Source organism: Macrotis lagotis, chromosome 2 (assembly GCF_037893015.1).
Source record: "Macrotis lagotis isolate mMagLag1 chromosome 2, bilby.v1.9.chrom.fasta, whole genome shotgun sequence".
NCBI lineage: Eukaryota > Metazoa > Chordata > Mammalia > Peramelemorphia > Peramelidae > Macrotis > Macrotis lagotis.
Window position 1 is genome coordinate 241005672 of NC_133659.1, and position 23888 is coordinate 241029559.

Sequence of the window (23888 nt, forward strand, 5' to 3'; positions counted from 1 at the left end):
CAGGGTGATCGTTGGGTGTCTGAGGCCAGATTTGGACCCAGGTGCTCCTGGCTCAAGGGCCAATGCTCTGTCCGCCACCTAGCCACCCCTACTATTATTACTATTTTCTTTTCTTTTTTTTTTTTTTTTTTTTTTTTGGTTTTTGCAGGGCAGTGAGGTTGGGGTGGCTTGCCTGTCACACAGCTGGGTGATTGTTGGGTGTACAGGGCGGGATGTGGGCTTGAGTGCTCATGACTCCAGGGCTAGTGCTCCATCCACTGCACCACCTGGCCATACCTACAATTATTACTATTTTTTTATTTTAATTTTTTTTCTCTCCCCTTTACTTCATCGCTCAAGTGAATCTATATTTTTTGGGGGAGGGGTATTTTGTTTACTCTTAAACAAGAATATTTTATTACTGTATAAAAAAATTTGTACAAAATGATGATAAATAAATATTAAATATTGAAAATAAAATAACACACACAAAAAAAACCCACTAGCAAGGTTTCAAAGACTTAACAGTAATGAACACAGACACACCACACACACACACACACACACACACAGCACACAGAGCATTTCAGTCTCAAAATAACAAAGCATCAGAAACAGCACTGCACATAAAGAGAGGAACAACCAGTTCAATGAACTGGTCCTGGCCAGGGTTTAAAGAATATAGGTGCCATTGGAAAATTTCCAGGTCCCCACTTCCTTGCCTTCCCAAATCACCTCTTGATGGTATCATGTAGGATGTAGACTCTGGGCTTAGGGGCAGTGACCAAACCATTTTGCATTCAGAGTGGGACAGAGGGAGTCACATAGGGTGAGTAGATGGTTGAAATGTGTGCTAGATTGCAGATATCATTGTTTTCCAAAAAAATTTACCTATCTTCCACATTTCTCTGCTACTCTTAAGCTACCCAGCTTTTCACAACCTCAATATCAGTTTCTACAACCCACAACCACATCCCCAATCAGTAGCTAAATCTTGTGGGTTCTATTTTCACATCTCCAGTGTCTGTCTTCTTTCCCTTTATTCACATAGCTGTCATCCCTCAACCCCCACCCCACATCCCCCATAACATAGATAACCTCTGACTTGCAAACTGATTTCTGTAAGTGCATGTCTGACCATGTCACTCCCCTATCAGTAAAAATTGCTCTAGATGACTGTAGAATAGTAGTTCTCAATGTGTGTCCAGGGAGTTCCAAGATCTTTTGGGGATCCATGAAGTCAAAGCTATTTTTCACAATAATATCAAGGTGTTTTCATTTCTAATACAGCAGATATCCAGGAATGTGCTGGAATCTGATTCCAGAGAACTGATTGTTAAATAGTATGAGGCAAACACCACAAATCAGGACTTAATTTGTCTTATTGATTCTTTCTTGGGACTTGTCACTTGTATATATCACTCACCCCCACCCCAAAACTGTTTCTTAAACATTTAGCAGTATATATCTAGATAAAACCTACCTAAATAAAATTCTTTCGAGAGGAAGAGGAGAGGAGTGTTTCTCAATGGTTTTTAAGACTGTAAAGAGTTCCTTAGAACCTATACAGTGGGATTTAGGAGAGGAGATTCTGTCAAGGGCTGTGGTGTATGGGAGAGGGAGCAAGGATAGACCATCCAGAGTTCTGGAAGAATTATGGGATTTAGAACTAAAAGGCACCATAGGAGCATCTAGGTGGTGCAGTAGATAGAGCATGGGCCCTGGAGTCAGGAGGACTTGAGTTCAAATTTGAACTCAGATACTTAATAATTACCTAGCTGTGTGACCTTGGGGAAGTCACTTAATCCCACAGCTTTGCAAAAATAAAAACAAATAAATAAAAGGTACCTAAGTGACTAGATAGGATTATTAACCTGGGATCCATTAACTTTTTGTTTGTTTTTGTAAGGCAATGGGGTTAAATGACTTGTCCAGGATTACACAGTAAGGCAATTATTATTCCTTGTCTGAGTTCACATTTGAACTCAGGTCTTCCTGACTCCCGGACCAGTGCTCTATCTGCTATGCCACCTGGATTCCCTTCCATTAACTTAAAAAAATTTTTTTTAATAATTATGTAAGGATATAAGTGAGCCCTCCATGTAGATAAAGGGATCTACTCATAAAGGGGATTCATTTTCTAGTAAGATGTTGTCATTGGGTGGATTGAAGGGATACAAAATAGACTTCTTTAGTCTTTTCTCCCTCACTCTTCTCTAAGGGAGACTTTAATTCCTAGTAGGAGGGAAAGCAGGAGGTTGGGGCAGGAGGCTTACTCCTCTGCTCTCCTCCGAGGGAGAAGGTACCAGGCTAGCATCTTATGTATATGTTCCCTTATTGTTTATCTAGGGTTTATGACTGGGTTTCATCTAACTTTTGATCGCTTTGTCATCTGAGGTAGAGAGGGACCCTAAGCTTGACCCTTTTCTCACCTAATACTACTTAAAAACAATGAACATTTCAAATTGCAAAGAAACCCATCTATCCAACTCACATTGTAGAAGCAATATAACTCCATGTCCCATGCAAGTGAGATGAGTTTAGCTATATAATCTATGTATGTGTGTACATATACATATATGTGTTCATGTACACACATACATTACAGGTATTAAGACTATCCTCAAGACTGAACTAGCTAAAAGAATTAAGGGTTCAATTGATACCTCTTTGTCCTCACCTGAGTGAAGCTCCTGATGCTCATTCTTCATGATTGATGGAGAGCAATGGACACCTCAGGCAAAGGAGTTTTGCTCAGCTAAATCAACTGAAGATGTCCTCAAAGCTGCTCCCCTTGATGAATATATTCCTCCTGCTATGGCCAAATGAATCTCTTTTTGCTAACTGTTGGGAGACCAACAAATGTAGGTGCATTTTACTTCAATTTCAAATCTAGAAGAGTGGCCTGAGTAAGATATAGCCCAGAATAACCTTCATTTTATAGATCAGAGGATCATAGATTTAGAGCTAAAAGGGACCAAAAAAAGAAAATGCTTGTTTGACCTCACCTTCAATAATGAAGCAAATTCAGATAATGTTCAATCATTTCAGTTGTCTCCAACTCTCTATGATCCCATCTGGGATTTTCTTAAAAAAAAAACTACAGTAGTTTGCCATTTCTTTCTCCAACTCATTTTACAGGAAACTGAGGCAAAAGGGTTAAGTAATTTGCCCTTGGTCAAATAGCTAAGTAATTATCTGTGACCAGATCTGAACTCTAATCTCAGCAGTCCATCCACTGTACCATCTAGTTACTTAGGTAGAAAGAATTAAAAGGAGGTTTATTAGGTATGCCAAGGCAAAAGCCAGCTAACAATTTTAAACTGCCCTGTTGCTTTTTTAGACAACTTTTCTTAACAAGAACAAGGCAATCCTGATAGGTACACTTGCCCAAAAGGGCAAGGGCCATTGTGTCTCAGCTCTTTCCACATTGCCACATCTAGGAAAATAAGGTTAGAGATAAAGGAGATAGGATAAAAGCATATACTGACTAGAAGGTAACATAAAGAAAGAGATGATAGGAATAAAGTACATGCCAACTCTCTTAACAGACTGGATAATATATATGGAAATACAAGCAAGACTGGAAACAATGAGTCACTAGACTGACTCAGCACAAATCTCAAAAGCCCTTCCCCCTACATAATAGGACATTGAAGCACAGATAATGTCTCTCCAAGGATCATTCCACAGTAAGGTTTTAAGATGGAATTGGTATCTAGATATTGCAGATTCCAAATCCAGTAATTTTTCTAGTTCTAGGAGTAAATCTTAAATCCTAAATCTTTACACCATTCAGGGTAGGCTAGTTTTCCTTAAAAGGTATTTAAACTAAAGTTTTAAAAATAAATGTTAAAACTTGTTTTCACATATAACCAGAAAAAAGTCAAAATTAAATTTTAAACATACAGTAAGATATCATTAATTTCATTTAAAAAAAGGTATTTAAGACGTCAGGACTTAATTGTCTCATGGGACTAAATTCAGGCTGTCAAAATAGTTTCCCAATGACCAGAGTACCAAAAAGCCTACTCCTTCCCCAGCCTGAACAGCATTAGACAACATAGTGATGCAGGGGAAAGATGAAGAGAATTGTGAAGATGTAAATTGCCTAGAAGTAGAGAATTATGATTGTAACAAAAGCAATTTATAATTTTAAAGGCTGCTCAAATTGGGTGGAGACACCCATTCTTTTTTTTTTTTTTAGGTTTTTGCAAGGCAAATGGGGTTAAGTGGTTTGCCCAAGGCCACACAGCTAGGGAATTATTAAATGTCTGAGACAGGATTTGAACCCAGGTACTTCTGACTCCAAGGCCGTTGCTTTATCCACTACGCCACCTAGCCACCCCTGAGATACCCATTCTTGATGTACCATTGATTCACTGTTTAGTGTAAAATTCGTATCCTGATCTCCTTAGGCTTTACCTTCTACCTAATTCCCGAATCCAGTAGAGGGGGAAGGGAGTTCACCTTTTGCCCTCTGGATGAAAGGCAAGACATAAAAACCTGGGTTGGACCCTGGCTCAGTGCCACAAGTCTTCTCTGACCTAGGCCCAGTCAATGCTGCTTGGCTGTTCTGTTAATTTCTCTCTCTCTCTCTCTCTCTCTCTTGCTGTTGTTACATCCCTATGTCCCCTATAGCTTGTAACCTTTTTAATAAATTTTTGTTTTATTTTCACTCTTGCTTTCTTGAGTCTGAATGATTCCTCATAGGCCCAACTCAAGTAGACAGCGTCTACAATAGGGTCAAGGAAGTTATACCTAAACTGCATGCTCTATCATTCCTGAATATAGTTGATAGGGGAGGTAGGTGGCAATGAGGATATAGAGCACTGGCCCTGAAGTCAGGAGGACCTGAGTTCAAATCCTACCTCAGATAATAAATACCTAGCTGTGTGGCCTTGAGCAAGTCACATAACCTCATTGCCTTGCAAAAAAACCTAAAAAAAAATACTGAATATAGTTGATCCTTGATATGGTTAAAAACCCTACTTTTGTTCATTGTTGAATAATCTTAATCTGTAAGAATTTCACTACAATATCAAATTTGAACTACAAGACTGACCTGTTTCAGGTTGGGCCTATTATGCTACTAGATAAGACTAAAGCCCAGTTTGGGAAAGTGACTTGCCCAAATTTACCCAAGTTGCAAAATCAGGATTTGTTTGTATTCACTTCTCTCTTCATTGCTTTGAGTTAGCAAAGGTAGTTAGAAAATGGAAAGTAATTTGGTGAAGAATTTCAGTGGAATCAAGAATCCCAAACTGGACCAAGGGGGAAAGAATTGGCTAATAAAGTACAATAGAGTTCAATCCAGTCAAGATACTTGGCTTCAACCTCTTGAGATTTACTAGTTGTGAGAACATGGGCAAGTCATTTAATCTCTGGGCTCCAGTTTGCTAATCTATAAAATGGCAGCTAGTGGCACAATGGAGAGTGCTGATCCTGGGGAGGGGAGGGTGGCGGAGGGGAACCTGTTTCAGTCTTGTCTTACTTAACCCTGAACAAATCACTTTACCCTGTTTGTCTCAGTTTGCTCTTTTGTAAAATGAACTGGAGAAGGAAATGGCAAAGCACCCTAGCATCTTTGCTACAAAAACCCTAAATGGGGTCACAAAGACACGACTAATCAACAACAATAAAAGTGGAGTTAATCACATACCCACAGTTCATTTCACAGGGTTATTATAGAGGAAAAATGCTACATTAACTTTGAAACACTATCCCAACTCTAAATTCTATAATTCTAATACTCCTAATACAGTGAAGAGGATGGTCATGAAATGATTACCTTATCTAGAGGATCTTCATAAGCTATATGAGGGGCCCCTGCGGATCTGACTCACATAAGAGCTGGAAATATGTTCAAGAGTCCTAAGGAACATTGGTTCTGTCACATCAGAACTGTTAACACTCTTCTGGGGAAGACAAAGTGGCAGTGACTGAGGGAACAATAAATGGGTGGTAGCAGATGGAAGCAGCAGATGCCAGGCAAGGTAGTAATAGAAGAGGAGTTCCTCGACTAAGGTGAGGAACTGCAGGAATTGAGGAATTATTCAAGCAGCAGAACTGCAGCATTAACAGAGTTTTAATATTCTTTATTGTGTATAATAAATATGCTAAGAACTGAGGATTTCTACATAAGTGTTAGAAACAAGACAAATTTAGATGCAATAGGCAAGCCTAGGTTGTAGAGAAAAAGAAGATATTAAAAATATTATTTTTTGAAATACCTCAGAAATTTGTTTTGTTTTATTGATGGTTTTTGTTTTTACACAACTTTCATTTAAAAATATATTCTTTGGGTGGCTAGGTGGCTAGTGGATAAAGTCTAAAAGCCTTGGAATCAGGAGTACCTGGGTTCAAATCTGATCTCAAGACACTTAATAATTACCTAGCTGTGTGGCCTTGGGCAAGCCACTTAACCCCATTTGCCTTGCAAAACATATATATATATATATATATATATATATATATATATATATATATATATATATATATATATATATATATACTTTTCCCTTCCTAGTGTGTCTGTGATTGTACCAAAGGTTGAAAAAGAAAAAGTTCAGCAAAACCATCAGATATATTGCCCTCACCTGATGGCTTATGCTACAAACCACACCCATCTTCCCAGCCTCTGCAAAGAAGGGAGGAAGGTTCATTTTCTTAACTGTCTTCTAGTGCCAAGTTTTGATATTATAATGAACCAGCATTTTATTTCATTTTGTTGTAGTTCATTCTGTATGTTATTTTACTGGCTCTGTTTATCCTGTTCTGCAGTTCACCTGTCTCTTCTTATGAGATGAAAAAGGACTCTTGAAGGGCCCACAATTAATCCAGTCCTGAACCTCCTACAGCAACTATTTATTTGATGAAAAGAAAGCTATAAGTGTTTGAGACCTTGAGTGGCCCATTTTTATCTCATAACATGCTTCAGACTACGAGGCGTCTATTTGCATATGAAAGTCATGAAACTAGGCTGAGGTTTAGTAGAGACAATGGACTTGCCTCTGGGAGTGTCCAGTCTTCAACTTGGCTAGAGGAAAGGAGAGGGGAGGGGAGGAAAGGGATTCTTGATTTTGCTCCTCTTTTTATATTGGATAACTCAAATGGGCCATTCAAAATGTTAAGCCTTTTACATCTTTCCTTTCATCAAGTGGAGTAGGGGACTTACCTGATCAGAGATCCTGTAATCAACACCTCCCCTAAGCATCTTTCATGTTTGTTTTTTCTTATGGTACAGAGATATTCCTAGTATCATAACTTGTTAGCTAGTCTCTAGTTGTAACCTTTGTTTCCAGTTGTTTCATTTTGTTTTGGTGTTTTTACTATAATCACCCCTTCTTAATTCCAAAGTCTTCCTTGTGTCTATTTTGATTTATATTATATATATATAGCTTGCTTTGTCTCCCAATTAGATTATAATCTCCTTATTATATCCCCCTTAGTTAGAACAGTGCCTGGTGCATAGTAGGAACTTAATAAATATTTACTGATTGATTGTTATAAAGATGACCCTGATATATATGGAAACTATTTTCCTATCTTTGACCTCCTTGAGATATATACCTAAGCAATGGTATCTCTGAGTCAAAAGCATTTTTTAGTATCTTTTAAAATATAATTACAAATGGCTTTCAAGAATGATTTCATTTTTGGGTGGATTGCTTTTTTCTAGCAATAAGGGTCAAATGTGTATGTAGGTTCCAGTAAAGCCCCCTTCTAAAATTTAATCATATTCACATAAGTTATACTTAAATATTACTTCAAGGTTAATAAAACACTTTCCTCACAATAATACTCTGAAGTAAGTATAATCTCCATTTAATAGATGAGGAAGTCAAGTTTGTCAGATTTGGATTTTCAAAGTCTTGGTCAATAAGTTTTGACAAGTTTTAGCTGGAAAGGACAAGATCCATTGATGTGATCTGAGAACAAACCATGAGACCCACTGACAGTTTGGCCACACAGCAACAAACTTTTCAGTTAAACCATTCTCAAAGACCACCCACCTACCAAGTTGTGGAGGAGTTGTGAGTTGGATCTGTAGAATTGAATCCAATATTCTTGAAATATTGAAGAGAAGTGTTTAAAACAGCTCCAAAGGACAGTTTCCATCTAAAATTAAATGCAATTCTTTCCTTAAAAAGCAAAATAAAGTGAAACAAACTATAGTATGTCATTAGTAATTGCTTCTAATGCATTACCCCCATCTTTGAAATTAGAAAAAGTTGCCTGTGCCTCTCTCAACCATCTTTCAATCCTTTACCATCACTCTTGCTATAATGATTCTTTGTAAAATTATCAGTGACCTCTTAATTGCCAAATCTGTTCTTTTCTTTGTCCTCATTCTTTTTGACCTATCTACTGCATTTAACTCTGTTGACAATGTTGGCATTTGACACCTCACTTGCTGGATATTCTTTCTTCTCTGGGTTTTCATGATATTACTCAAGGGGTTTACTTAGAGCTATCAATTGTCACATTTTCACTGTGAACATTTACACCTTTGAAAGTGACTTAGACTTTAGAAACAAAGCAGGCTTGTTTTGTTGATTATTTCTAGACTTAAGAAAGTGATGGAGCAGTCATATGAAAAATTGCTCTAAATCAGGTGGCTAGGTGGTGCAGTGGATAGAGCACTGGCCCTGGAGTCAGGAGGACCTGAATTCAAATATGACCTCAAACACTTAATAATTACCTAGCTGTGTGGCCTTGGGCAAGCCACTTAACCCCCTTTGCCTTGAGGAAAAAAACCCTAAAAAAAATTGCTCTAAATCGTTACTTATTAGAGAAATGCAAATGAAAGCATCTCTGAGGTACTACCTCACACCTCTCAGAATGGTCAATATGACCAGAAAGGACAATGATCATTGTTGGAAGGGTTGTGGGAAATCTGGGATACTAATACATTGTTGGTGGAGCTGTGAACTCATCCAACCTTTCTAGAGAGCAGTCTGGAACTATGGCCAAAGTACAACAAAAATGTGTATACCCTTTGATCCAGCAATACCACTACTGGGCCTATACCCTGAAGAGATGATGAAAAAGGGTAAAAACATCACTTGTACAAAAATATTCAAAGCAGGCCTGTTTTTGGTGGCAAAGAATTGGAAATCAAGTAAATGTCCTTCAATTGAGGAATGGTTTAGCAAACTGTGGTATATGTATGTCATGGAACATTATTGTTCTATTAGAAACCAGGAGGGATGGAAATTCAGGGAAGCCTGGAAGGAATTGTATGAACTGATGCTGAGTGAGATGAGCAGAACCAGAAAACCATTGTACAGCCTAACAGCAACACAGGGGTGATGATCAGCCTTGATGGACTTGCTCATTCCATCAGTACCACAATCAGGGACAATTTGGGGCTCTCTGCAATGGAGAATACTATCTGTATCCAGAGAAAGAACTGTGGAGTTTGAGCAAAGACCAAGGACTATTACCTTTAATTTAGAAAAAAAAAACTTATTGTCTGATCATGCTATCTCTTTTACTTTATATTTCTTCCTTAAGGATATGATTTCTTTCTCATTACATTCAGTTTGGATCAATGCATACCATGGAAACAAAGTAAAGACTGGCAAATTGCCTTCTGTGGGGGGGGGTGGGGGGAGGGAAGTAAGATTAGGGGAAAAATTGTAAAATTTAAAATAAATAAAATCTTCAAAAAAAGTGATGGAGAAAATATCAATGATGTGGATTAAACTTAAAGTATATCTGTATCTTTTCAGGGAGTTAAACATTTACCATCATAACCCTGCCTACTGATGCTCCTCCTCTTTCTTCCTTCTTTGTATCCTTTGCCAGCTCATTTTCCATAATGGGCAGTTTCAGAGCAAAGAGCCCTATGAACTGATATTAAAGTAATAAGAACTAGTAGAATAATGTATACAATTAGCATCATTATAGAGAAAATCAACTTTGAAAATCTTTAGAACTCAGATCAATTCAATAATAAAACAAATCGTTAAGACTGAAGATGAAACATGCATGTTTCCATCATCTGCCAGAGAGGTGGTGATCTTAAATAGAATTGGACATGACCAATGTGCAAATTTATTTTTCTGGGATATGCATATTTGTTATGTAGTTTTGTGTTTTTTTAAACTTGAGCATGTAGTTTTACTTTGTGTTTTTTTTCCAACTTGAGCACTTGGAAAAGAGAGAAAATAAAAGTTTGTAACATATGTTTAAATGGGTATAAAAACAAAAACAGAATCAATGAAAAAAATTAACTACTTCTACAAAGTCAGTGGGCTGCATTAGATTCTCACAACATATACTCACAGATCCAGGAAAGGCAATAGGGGATAGTTGTGTCCAAAATTCATTGTTGGATCACAGACTCTACTGGGGAAAATCAGAAGCAATGAGCAAAGGAGATTCCCCTTCACTTCACTGGCCCTGCTGCAGGAGTCACTGTAGCTGGCAGTTTCAGAACTGATTTGATAGCCCCTGCAGGACAAGTTCCCAGCAGCCAATTGCTTAAGTCTTTAAGCTATGGCAGCAACAGTGACCGTGCCATAACACCATCACATTATGGAAGTCCTGCAATCTCATTCATTGGCAGAAGCTATTTATTCCTTGAGTTTCACTTCTATACCACAGAGTTGCCAGCATTTCCCCCATACTTCCAATGAGGAAATGAGTACCAGCATAGCAGACAACCTAAGGTACCCTCACTTATTAGCCTACCCTCCATCCTGCTGAGATCTCCCCTTTCTCTTAATTTTTCTGTTCCTTACCTCTTCCCACTTCTAGGTAGAAGTTTACCACTACAAAGTACCCACTCTATTTCCACTTTTCAGCCAATTTCCCATTCCAAATGAACCTCAGATCCTCCAGTTCTCTGACTGCAGGACAGAAATCCTCCAGCTACTCATACTGTTGGCATCACTTATTTCACCAATTATAATCCCCTCAGTAAGATGGAGAGCAACAGACCTTTCCATCAGTTTTTCCACTATACTTTCCATTGTACCCTAGGGATCCCCAAATCTTGAATTCTCCGTATTCACCCCAGGCCACCTACTCTGTAGCTGAACCCAGAAAAGCATAGGAAGATTTATATGAAGTGAATCAAAGTGAAATAAGCAAAACCAGGGAAACAGCTGCAAAAGTAAATGAAAAGAACAACATGGAAGTTGAATATTGTAAAGTCAGAAGAATCAAAATTGAAAAAAAGATATAAGGTACTCTCTTCTGTGTAGGCATGAATGTGTCAGTGTTTTTTGAAATATTCATTAGTTTGGAATCTTTTTGCCTCATCCCCCCCCCCTTTTTATTCTTTGCTCTTTGTGTGAAGGAAATAAAAGTGATACAAAATACAATAAAATTTTTAAATAAAAAATAAATTTTTAAATAAAAAAAAATTTGCACTACCTCCTTCATTGAATTGTGAGGAAACTACAGTGTGGGAAATTCTAATTGAAGATCTTTATAGCTTAGAAGAAAAAATGCCACGACTGAAGCACATAGTAATTAGGGTCACAAAGCAAAATGTCAGAGCTGGATTTGAACTTAGGTCTTCTTGACAACAAAACCAGCATTCTAGTCACAAAGTTAGACTGTTCCTTCTACTCTAAAGGCACAAAGATAGAGGAACTGCTATTACTGTCTAGTCTGAGATAGCACCAGGGATAAATGTGTGGTATCAAGGGATGTAATAAATTATACATGAGTAAACTAATGGAAATTATTATTCAAAAGTTTCCACTTTTGGAATTGACAGTTTGAATCCTGCCTTGAACAACTCCTAATTGCATAATCCTGTGCAAGTCACCTAATGATAACCCCGTGATCAAAGACATTCCTGACAGACATGTTAAGGAAAATGCCATTCACATCCAGAGAACAAACTATGGATTCTGAATGCAGAACAAAGCATATATTCACTTTTGAAAAACTTCTATTATACTTTTCCTTTCTTTCTCATCATTTTCTCTTATAATTCCTCTTTCACAACTATGATTACTATGGAATAATATTAAACATGATTGTACACGCACAACTTTTACTTGCATGTTTGCAGTCATGGGAAGAGAGTGGTAGAAAAATGTGGAACCCATAAATTTGCCAATGGACAAATATTGAAAACTATATTTACATATAATTGGAAAAACTGAATAAAATTTCAATTTAAAAATAAAATATTCTTGAGAAATCACTTCCCTTATTTGTGAAATAGCAGTAATGTATTTACCACCATGAAATTGTGCCAATCAAGTAAGATAATATATGTAAAGCTCTTTGTAAATCTTAAAGTTAAAGACAGGTGAGTGAATGTCTGTGAAACTTGAGACTTGTCTTTTTGGGGGGAGGGGGACATTTTTATAATACTGGTTTGCACATGCTCTTTGTGGCACTTGGGGCTTTGTAATAGTGGCATTCTGCAGTTCAGTAATGACATCATTGCAAACAGTCCAATATGGCCTTTCTTAAACTTATAGTTATGTTAATCATCCAGCAAAGATACAGTATCTGGGTTATCCAACTGCTGGAAGTCTCCTTAAGGCACAAGTACAATAGCCACCAAAATTCTATTTTATCATATATCTGGAGGTTACATCCCCACAACTACCAGTAATTGAACAGCCCACAAACTATTCCTATTCACTACTGTTGTAAGCTGACCAGGTTTGAAATCAAACCAAGGAAAGGAGTGAAATATAATATTCATCAGGACACCTATGGTTATAGCCCCAAACCCTATCTTCTCTCCTTATCTAAAGATCTCCTTTCCCCAAGGAGGGGTAGAAAGCATAGTGTATTAGAATCAGGATTGGAGTTGGGAAGATCTGAATTCAATTACTGCCTCAGACACTTCTGTGTGACCATTTACAAACTACTTCACACTTCTCTTGTCTATAAAATAAAGGGATGGGACTCAATGACCTTAGTTCCCTTTCAACTCAAAATCTATAATCATATGATATGATATACACAAGTACAAATTCAATGTACTTTGGCAACAGTTTATTGGACATAAAAAGAAAGGAAATATTAAACTCTGCGTAGCACCCTCTTCCACCCACAATCTCCCAAGATATCTGCCTATCCTCCCAAAGTTTTTAGGGGTACTAGAGGAACAAACCTGAACCACTCATTATCACCAATCATATAAAGTAGGGAATTTTCATGTAAAGTATGGTATGAATGGTCTTCACCCCCACTTCCCTGCTCCAGACTTGCCTCTAATACACTGGTCATTGTTGTTTGGGTCTTTGAGTACAGCAAATTGGGGAAAGATGGTTCTGCTCTTGTTTTTTTCCTCTTTTGAGTCCCAATCACCAGCAGTCTCCAGCAGAAGCAGTTTGTGGCCAATACAGTCCAGCAGGGCCAGTCCCAAAGTTTGTGATACATAAGGTTATCAGTAGCCCTGGCTCCATCAGCAACTGCTAGCCACCTCAATTGCCCTCAGGATGAGAAATGCTTAAAAATCTCAGGAGCAAATGTACAAAAAGAGTTACAGACCAGTATGCCCATGCTTAGAACCTCTTCCCTTTCCTCTTTGTCCTTGAGAACACTGGAGTAATTTCCAAGGAGGAACATCTCTCAAATTCTGTTCCACCTACCTCCTATATGGGAACTTCCAGGGCTCAAGTCCACACAATGAGATTATAAAAAAATACTGACAACTTAAAAGAGTACATTGTTATCTTCCCCTCTGGAGAGAAGGGTAGAACACAATGGGTACAGCTTATCTACATTGTTGGTTGGTTTTTTAACTTTAAGTTCAAAAGTGGGTAGGAGGGGGGAATATTAAAAATGGCTGTTTTTTATCTTTAAAAAGGCATCAATACAAGTGTGTGGGGTAGTTAAATACAGAAATGACAAAGATTGATTTCATAACCTCACCATAGATAAGGGCTTTCTTGTTGACCCTTGGGTGTCTAGTGTTCCTCCCTGCCCCTACTTGCTCGTGTAGATATTATGCTGAATTATAATTGTTTATTACCTCAGTTCAAATGGTAACTGTCATTTTTGACAACACACAAGTCATTCCATCTATAAATAGAAGGTAAGCTGTGTGACCTTGGGTTTGTAACTTAATCCCCACTGCCTTGCAAAAACAAACAAAAAAGTTAAGGGTGTTTATTCCATCTACTTCCCAAAGACTGTTGGGAGAATCCTTGTAAACCTTACAACATAGACATAAATATTCTTGGTTATTTGTGCAGTTAGTGTCCCTAATTGGAGTATGAGCTCCTCATGGGCAAGAATGGTTTCTTTTCTCATCCTCTGTAAAGTCTTGTACAATACCAGGAAGAGTAGGTGTGCCAGTGAATTCAATCCCAGTGAATGAGTTAAGAACTCAGAACTGGGAGGGTATTTCACTCTGAAACACTACCCAAAACTATATCTGCAATTGGATGCCAAACAAGAAATTAGACATCTTCAAGTAAGGATGTCAATAGCAAAATACAAAGTTACCTACTTAGATACAAATTGCACTCAGAAGACTGTGTGTCAGTCCAGTCATTCAAAGCAGACTGGTTGATGGTGGAAAAAGGACAGCTGAAAATAACAAGAGTTGCAAAGGTTTCTTTGAGAAAAGACGGAAACATGGAAGCTAGTCTTTAAGACTGTCAAAGGCGTAACTAGGATAAAAATGGTTTGTTCATGAAACCACTGAATCCTCAAGCAAGCAGATTTTTCTCTGGAAATAGTTTAGGAGCAAACAAAAGGTGAGAGCAATAACTAAGAATGTTTGCACCTGAGAAAGTTACCACAAATTACACCAGGGATACTACATATAGTAAAATCTCAGTTGTTTGGGTAGGAGAAATGGAGAGAAGGAACAATTGGAGAAAATCATCCCAGACTGAACCTTAATAGTACTAAACTCTATTATTTCTATGCTATTTATGGACAAGTGCTACTTGCTCCTTCTAAATTTAGCACCTGGGGATAAAACTTAAATTGTCTTGGTCTAGATATGGCACTGTAAGTGCAAAACTAAGGGCATTTACTCTCTTAATGATGGCAAAAGCTGAAAATGTAAATATATTAAAAAAGATTAATACGAATGCATTGATAACAGATCCACCACGGGAAATTGCTAGGTTAAATGTAGATATTAGGGTGATATTCCTTTTTTGTGGAAAACTGCTACTCCACAAGTAGCATGTCTACAAACGACTACTCTGGCCAGCATGCTGACTGGAACCCCTTACTTCTCCATTCAACTCTTCTTTCTTCAACATGAGAAAAGGAGTGATAGTGACCTATGATAAGACTTTGGTAAGGCAGGATGGTTGGGTAGTATAACTGTAAAGTGCTTTATGAAATCTAATTTCTTTGAGAACACAGAAGTAGTTCTCAAAAGGTGTGCAACAGTATTTTTGTGAAGTGAGTTTCTGCTTAAGTGTGCTATGAATCTCATTCCTAACCCCACTGTAGGACACTGATTATTCTTGGCTTACAATCAGTAACTTCACAATAACAGTTCTATCCAAAGAGGTACAGAAGTCATCTTCTTTTCTATAAGTCCTAAGGAGATTAAAAAGCGAAGTATTTGGGGAGAAGTAGAAGAATCCCAAGGTGTGTCTGGAAGGTCCCACTGTCTGGGAACTCTTCTTTGTTGCCAATTTAAATGTTCAGTGTGTTGTGACAACTCATAGTAAATACTATGCTGTTAGTAAAATAATTTTGAGAATCCCTGGGCTATATACTCTTTATAAAGAAAGGAAAGATTATGAGCAAAGCAGTATCAGAGTGAGGGGGAAATCAAAAGTATTTCCATAGATGCCTTGCAATCCCATGAACAAATGGCAGGGAGTAGGTTTCCCTCATTAAAATAGTATTCACCTGCCTACCCTCCCCCCAAGAAAAGCAAAGCAACACAGCCTGGGCATGGAGGCCAGACAATGCACTCATTCACCCAAGACATACTTTTGCCAAACCGAGTGTTCCATTCCAATCTCTTCCTCAATCTTAGTTACACATTTCTTATCTTGTGCCCCCATATATATAAACATTCCACCAATAATGAGCCACAGACCTCCCTGTTTGCTTCCTTTTAATGAAGGGTTCCACCATGCTGTGGGAACCCAACCAAACCTAGCATGCCCCTGAAGATATAGTGGAAGGTCTGGAGGGGGAGGGTAAATCTTAGGGCAGTCCCACCCCCTTAACATGGAAACCCACCACAGACACTGGTTTGGGGAGGGAATTTCATAATGCCCTCTTAGTGTCATCATACCTGCCCCACTTAAAAACAAAAACAAAACAAAACACAAAAACTGGCTACATAGCACCCCACTCTTAGCAGCATTTGGGGGAGATGCCCCTCTGGGAGGCATGGCCTCAAGGCAACCTATCCCCCTTTCCTTCCCTTCCCTTTGGTTTACTCCTGGCAACACTACACTGTGTGTCCTACTTCCTCCAACTCCTAGACCAACCTGCTCAAGTACCCCATCACCTACTCTACCCCTCTCATCTCTGTCCCTGACTGTGCCAATAATCCTACAAGTGGGGGAGCAGCAGCCCACATCTCTCCTCTCAGCAAGAGGCCCCAATTGGACCCTCTCTTCATACAGCTGCTCCTTTTTCCTTGAGGTCAGGGGCTGAGCGCTGTCGTCTCATTCGAGGTGGTGTAGTATAGGGAGGATATCGGGGACCAGAGGGCCGCTGAGCTGGGTAAGGCTGAAGCTGCTGGGGATAATAATTGTGCTTCTTGGGTTGAAACTGCTGGGATTCAGGTTGGCTGGGACCCCCACCCCGGGGGCGGCCCCCTCCATCCAGGGAGTTCCTCCGGGGCCTATGGGGCCTACGAGGACTGGGGAGCCTTCTGGAAGTTGGGGCTGATACAAGAGTACCCTCCTCAGGGGGTTGGGGTATGGTCAAAGCCTCCCCACCTTCCCCAACTCCAGGCCATGACTCCCGGTGCTGGGGATTGCTCTTGAAGGGAAATCGCAACTTGCAATCATGAGGTGGAACAAATCTGGCAGGAGGCCTTCGAAGGCCCCCACCTCGGCCACCCGCAAGACCTTGTAACCCCTGTAGGCGCTGTTGCTCCTGCTTGAGCCATCGAAGACGGCCACGTCGGAAAGCGGGGTCCTCTTCCATTAACCTGGACACCCGCTCCCAGCTTGAGGGGGGAGGGGATGGGGGTTGGACAATGGGGGTAACAGTCCCATGGGTTGCCTCTTGAGGACCTTCTATCCCTTCTGAGGGTGTCCAGGTCACCTCAACATCCTCTTCATCCTCATTATCCTGTGAAAAGGAGAGAGAGAGAAAATGAAAGGAAAGGACAAGATGGGTGGGAAATGAGGATAACTGGGTCTTGGAAGATAGAAAAGAGACAGATCATTAGACCCACACCATCCTTTTTCCCCTTAAATTAAAGTTATATACATATATATACACATACACACACACACACACACACACACACACACACACGTTTTTGCAAGGCAATGGGGTTAGTGGCTTGCCCAAGGTCACACAGCTAGGGAAGTATTATGTGTCTGAGGCTGGATTTAAACTCAGGTCCTCCTCTACCCCATCCTTTGTACAAAAGAAAGTGATTCTTGGGATGATTAAGTGACTTGACAAACTAAGTAGTGGTCCCAGCATTTGAACTCAGGTCTCTAAATCATGTGCTCTTTATAGCACAAGATATTGTGAAGATAGTATTTTGTGAACTGTATTAAAGTGTCCCTTCAAAATTGATTCTAACTATTTTGTAAGGCAGGAGACTGACAAAGAACAAATATAAGAACAAGAGTTAAGGACCAAGTACCAAGGAGAGAAAGAATCCAATGATGGAATGGACAACTAGGTAGGGATGGTCAAGAGGAAGAGAAGCTTTAGGAACAAAGGTTCCTCAGTGTAGTGGAAAAGGATGAAGTGATAAGCGAAAGCCAGGCACATGAAATATCTAAGAAGTACTTTGGGTAGGGTCCAGAGATGGAAGAACTGACTCACCTGTGTGAGGGGGATGACTCTTTCCATCCTAAGCATTCGATCCCTCAATGCTCGAAGCTCCCGGTCCTTGGTGCTGTTTTGCAGCTTTACCTCTTGTAGGATTCCAGTCAGCTTGTCAATGTGTGCTCGGAGATCCTCCACCTCAGCCCCTCGGGCCCCATCCTCAGTAGACCCTCCTCCTCCACTTCCCTCTTCTTCCCCTACCGTATCCCAAACATCTCTTGCCACAGCCCGCCAGGCATCCCCAGGCCCTTCAGGTTTGCCATAAGTACGGCATAGCTCCTTCATCTTGAGGGCAGCCAGTGCCTCAATCTCCGCCCTCCCATGTCGGAAGTCAGCCAGTGCCACCTCATAACAGATTTCCTTCACTGCCTGCATCTTCAGGTCTGCCATTGTGGCCCAGCGGGGGTCCTTGCCCTGCAGCCGCCTCCGCTGAGGAATCTGATAGACTCGCCGTGGGGCTCGGCGCTTACCACTGCTCGGCAAGCCACAACGCTTGACGATGGACTGGACTGTGGTAGGTGGAAGTTGCTCGCGCAGAGATGAGATCAGCCGCCAGCTTTCCTCACAAGACCGTTTGTCTGAGTCATCCCCGCTGTCTGAGTCTGCATACTGGGGTCACAGAAAGGTCTAGAGGGTTAGGGTTTTATAATACACCCTAAGACTACTGGCCCCAGTATGACATAGGAGAGCTAAGACAGGGATGGTAGCAAGCATACAGTGGTTGATCAATTAATTGTGGTACAATAGAAAAATCATTAGATAGGAAATGAGAAGACAGAGGTTCTGCCACTAATTAAATCTACGACTTCAGTCAAATCATTTACTTTTTCTGGTCCTCCATTTCCTATCTGTAAAATGAGGGGGTAGGGCTAGATCGCAGAGGTCCCTTCCAGTTCTAACAGACATAGTGTGACTAACTACATTTTCTACTTTAATCTTTTCCCCTACTCACCATTAGTTTTATTTATTCCCTGAAACTCTATCCTCACCCTAATTCCAACCTCTTATCTCCACCATTTTTTTTTAAGTTTTTTAATGTAAGGCAATGGGGTTAAGTGACTTGCCCAAGGCTACACAGCTAGGTAATTATTAAGTGTCTGAGGCCGGATTTGAACTTCGGTACTCCTGACTCCAGGGCCAGTGCTCTATCCACTGTGCCACCTAGCCACCCTATCCCCACTATTTCTACTGCATGTCAATCCCTTAGCTTATCCCCAAAGAAATCATATTCTGCCTAACCCCATTGTCGCTCAAAACCCTGTCACTAGTCATGAGATCATCCTTGTTATTACCACTGAAGATCTTCTCTCCCCACTCTTCCAGAATTAGTTCTTGATCTCCCCTGTCCTACTCACCAATCGATGCTGTTCTAACAGAAGATCAGCCTCTTCTTTCTCCTTCCGGTACTGATTCTCTAGATCCTGTAGCCTGAAGTGAGGGACAGAAAGACAAAGCTCAGGACCCCTTTTTTCTATAGGGTTAAGGCTTGCCACAGACTATAGTCTATGGGAGAGGAATATTAGGTTGAACAAAAGAATCAGCTATATGGATCCCTCAATAAAAGAATGGTAGCAGAACAGAGAAGGCAATGGATTAGATACCTAAGCACACCCACTTTTCAAGCCACTGTTGCCCCCCCACCTCAACCCCCCCACCAAAGGCACCTCTTCTCCATCTCCAGCTTGATATCAATGCCCTGCTGCTCTAGGAGCTCTTTTTGGGCAAAGTTCCAATCCACAGGTTCAGTAGGTGGCCCTGGGGGTGGAGGGACACCTCGCTCTCTTTCTAGTCGAGCCTGCTCAGGGTGATTGAAGCGGAAGACATGGTTCTTGCCCAGGACAATGCGGTTCCCTGGAAATGGGTAGGGAGAGGGAAGAAAAGAAAGTAAAGAATCTTCCATCATACATTTTTCTACCTACAACAGAAATCCAGATCTATCTGGATTCAAAGAAGGTACCAGAATTATCCTAAGAGATACAAAGGAGCAATACCATCCCTTCTCCCCTTCTATTCCAAATGTGACTAGAGCTTCTATATGTCCCCTTCCCCCCAAAAAAATTCCAGTCATCCTTCCCTGCACAACCTGATCCTACTATAACTATCTTTTCTAGGGACCAACTAACAGTGAAACAAAAGAAAATTAATAAAATATGGGTCCATTTTCCAGTTCCCCTAAACTTGACTGTCTGATCCTCAGTCCTACATATCTGTACCTGTCCCAAGAAGCTGGTCAGCCTATCTTAGCTCTGAGTTAAGCATTGAGGAGATAAAAAAGACAAAAGACAGTTCCTGTCCTCTAGGAGTTCACAGCCTAATGGGGGGGAGAATATGTAAATAAAAATGCATAAACAAGCTATTTACAGGATAAATAGGAAATAATTAACAGAGGGAAAAGAGGGACTGGGAAAGGCTTCTTGTAGAAGGACAGTAGTTGGAACTTAAAGGAAGCCAGGAGGCAGAAATGAAGTGGGAGAGCATGCCAGGCATAGGGAATATTCAAAGAAAATGCCCAGAGATGAGAGATGGAATTTCTTGTTCTTAGAACAGCCAGGAGGTCACTGTCAGAAAGTTTGATGTATAAGCCTGAAAAGATGTGGGAAGAAGGAGAAAGGGATGGCTAAGTTATGAAGAGTTTTAAAGGTCAAACAGAAGATTATATATTTGAATTCTTAAGTGATATATTGGGATTTATTGACTATGAGTTTAACATAACTGTTGGACCAACAGTTTAGAAAAATCACTTTGGTGACTGAATGGAGGATGAAGTAAAGAAAGACTTATGGCAGTCATATCTACCAGCAGACTATTCTAACAGTCCAGGCATGAGATGATGACAGCCTGAAATAGGGAGGTAGCAGTATCAGAGAGAAAGGGGTTGTGTTCAAGAGATGTTGCCAAGGTGAAATCAAGAGATGAAGAGAGGGGATAAGAGAAAGTGAGGAGGATCAGGTAACACCTACACTGTGAAGTAGGGTGACTAGGAGGACAGTGATACCCTCATCAGTAATAGCAAAACAAAAAAGAAGGGAAGCTTTAGGGGAAAAGATAATGTGTTTTGTTTTGGACATGCTGAGTTTAAGATGTCTTACTGTACATCCACTCTGAGATGTCTAAAGGGCAATTATATAGAGGGACAGAATCCTATGGTGTAACCACAGATATTAAGTGTGACCTGAATGAAGCCCCAGGAAAGGATGAGAAGGAGCAATTAGAATTACCATGAGAAAGAGATGTCCCAAAAACCTAGAGATAAGAAAGCATCAAGAAAAAGAGGGTGATTGACAACTGAAGACTAAAGTCAAGAAGGGATGAAGATTGAGAAAAAAAATCACTGGTTTTCAAAATAGATCACTGGCAATTTTGGAAGTGTACAGTTTCAGAGTAGAGGTAGGAATTCTTGCAAGCTCTCCCTCAAACCATTCCAAATACCCTTAAATAATGACCATCCAAATTCTAGAAAGGCACAAAAAGACTGAGTAAAACAATCTTCCAGCCCAAGACACTTGGAAGATCTGAGGGAAAGGTCTGTTAATACTGGGGTTAGAAAGGGCCCGCAGAGCAGCCTAACTATGCCAAAGCAGCTCTAGCCATCCAGGAACAGCAAGGGGTAAAGAGCCTGGGTCCCAGGGAGTGTCTAGGTCCATGGTAGCAGTGGTGATTTTCAGACCTTTCAGCTCAGCTACTGCCAAGGACATTTGGAAGCTCAGTAGGAAAACTCTGTTGCACCAGAGTGAGAGGAGAGCCCAGTCCATCACAGGCCTTAGCACAGACACGGTCCCAGGAACCAGGAGCAGGCTTGGGAAGCCACCCGGCAGCTACTTCCAGAGTGCCCAGTCCATAGACAGTAAGGGGGTCAGGGGAGATTGCTATCCCTGAGGTAGGACTCTGTGGCTTTGCCATATGCAGTCTTGGCCTCAGTCTCAGGAAAAGGAGCTGGTGGAGCAGGGACTCTCTTCATGATTCCAGGGCAGAAAGGAATGCTTGTGGTCATCCACAGACCAGGAGAGCAGTCAGAGCCTCTCAGAAGAACTTGGAGTAAATGAATAATTGAAGTGGGGGGGGATGTCCCTGAAAACAGCTGAAAAAATCCACAAAAGTTTGAGACAGTGCATCCTCTACCCTGGAAGCCGAGTCCCCACCTTAACAAAGAGTTAATATCAAGTCACAGACTGGGGAAATAAGCAAAGGGAAAAAGATCTGACCATAGACAATTATTTTGGTCCTATGGAGGATCAAAATACATATTCAGAAGAGAACAAAATCAAAGTGTCTGTATCCAAAGCCTCCAAGAAAAATATGAATTGATCTCAGGCTATGAAAAGGTCTTATAGCTAGGTAATTATTAAGTGTCTGAGGTTGTATTTGAACTCAGAATCTCCTGACTCCAGGGCTTGCTGCCCCCGCCCCGAGAGATAATTTAAAAAATTATTAGACTACCTAAAATATTATAACTAAATTTCAGAATTTCTAAGTTAAGGAGAACATATTACAAGAAGCCAGAAAAAATTCAAATATCGGATTACACAGGACTTAGCAGCATTCACGTTAAAGGTTGTAGGGCTTGGAATATGATATTTTGGAAGGCAAAAGAGTTTGGATTACAACTGAAGATCAACTACCAAGCAAAACTGAACATCCTCTTTCAGGGGAAAAGATGGAAATTCATCTTTTTCATTCATGAAATAAGAGACTTTCAGACTTTCCTGTAGGAATGAACAGAGCTGAACAGAAAGTTTGATCTCCAAGTACAGGTCTCAACTGAAGCATAAAGAGGATGGATGGATGGGAATGGCAAATTATGAGGGATTTAATGATGTTGAACTGTGTGTATTGCTGCTTGGGAAGTTACTGATAACTCATATGGACCTTTTCATTTATTAGAGCAGGTAAAAGGAGCATATGCAAACAAGGCACAGGAGGGAACTGAATATGAAAGTATAATATGTTATAAACATGGAGTTAATGGGCAAGAAAGAAATGTCTGGGAGAGAGGAAAAGGAGAGGTTGAATGGGGAAAGTCATTTCCATAAAAGAGGCAAGAAAAAGCTTTTGCAATGAAGTAGAAGAGGGAAAAGATCAGGTGGAGTAAGTGAGAATTTACTGAGAATTGGCTCAGAGAGGACATTCTATCTTACCCTAGAAGAATACACTTTTGAGGAGAGACAGGGTGAAAGGAGAATAAAAATAAATGGAGGTGGAGGAGAATAGGATGGAGGGAAATACAGCTAGCATAGCAACTGTGGGAAAAAATATCGAAGCAATTTTTCTGATGGATTTATGATAAAGAATTCTATCCATCCCAAAGAAAGTACTAATGGTATCTGAATACACACTGAAGCACTTTTTTGCCCCCTACTTTATTTTTGGAGAGTTTCTCTTTCTTTGTGAAGGGGTGGGGATTGTTTACTTTTGCAACATAACTAATGTGTTTAATGGCTACAGATTTTTAACCTACACCAAAAAACTGGCTTGCTCAATGGGGGGAGTAGGATGGGAGGAAGGGAGAGAATTTGAATTCAGGGTTTCGAAAGTGAATGTTGAGACTTGCTTTTGCATGTAGCTAGGGTAAAAAAAATTAAAAAACAAAACAAAATGAAAAGACAGATCAATAACAGATTATAAACAACTTTTTCAAGAAGGTTAGCCACAAGGAGCAGAAAAAGATACAGAATAATTAGCAGGAATGAAAGATCAGATGAGAGTTTATGAGGATGGAGGAAACATGGGCATGTTTGTAGATTGAAGAGGAGTCAGTAAACAGGGAACTTTTTAGCTTTTGTTACATGATGCCTTAGAGTCAAATCTAGAAGCAATTTAAGTAAAGCAACTAGAAGCAATCCAAACATGGTCAAACTGTTCCATAAGGAGACCAAGGACTTCACTTCAGGGTCCACAGTCCAGAGTTGCAAATTGTACAGGGCACATTAGTCCAAGGTATGATGTTATGAGAGCTTGAACTAGGGAGGTGG

The 23888-nt window shown here is 40.1% G+C and overlaps 1 protein-coding gene across 2 annotated transcripts in view; it reads right to left on the minus strand.

Moving 5' to 3' along the window:
- Nucleotides 1-15991: 15991 nt before the first annotated feature.
- The window catches only part of KIF1C (kinesin family member 1C), a 31733-nt gene continuing 23836 nt past the window's right edge, over nt 15992-23888 (minus strand). For both annotated transcript variants that reach the window (XM_074225393.1, XM_074225394.1), the window contains 4 exons: nt 19584-19770; nt 19275-19347; nt 17917-18528; nt 15992-17202 (listed from right to left, as the gene is read on the minus strand). In XM_074225393.1, coding sequence (XP_074081494.1) covers nt 16519-17202; nt 17917-18528; nt 19275-19347; nt 19584-19770 — 1556 coding nt within the window. In that variant the 3' untranslated portion in view covers nt 15992-16518. The remainder of the gene's footprint in view (nt 17203-17916; nt 18529-19274; nt 19348-19583; nt 19771-23888) is intronic.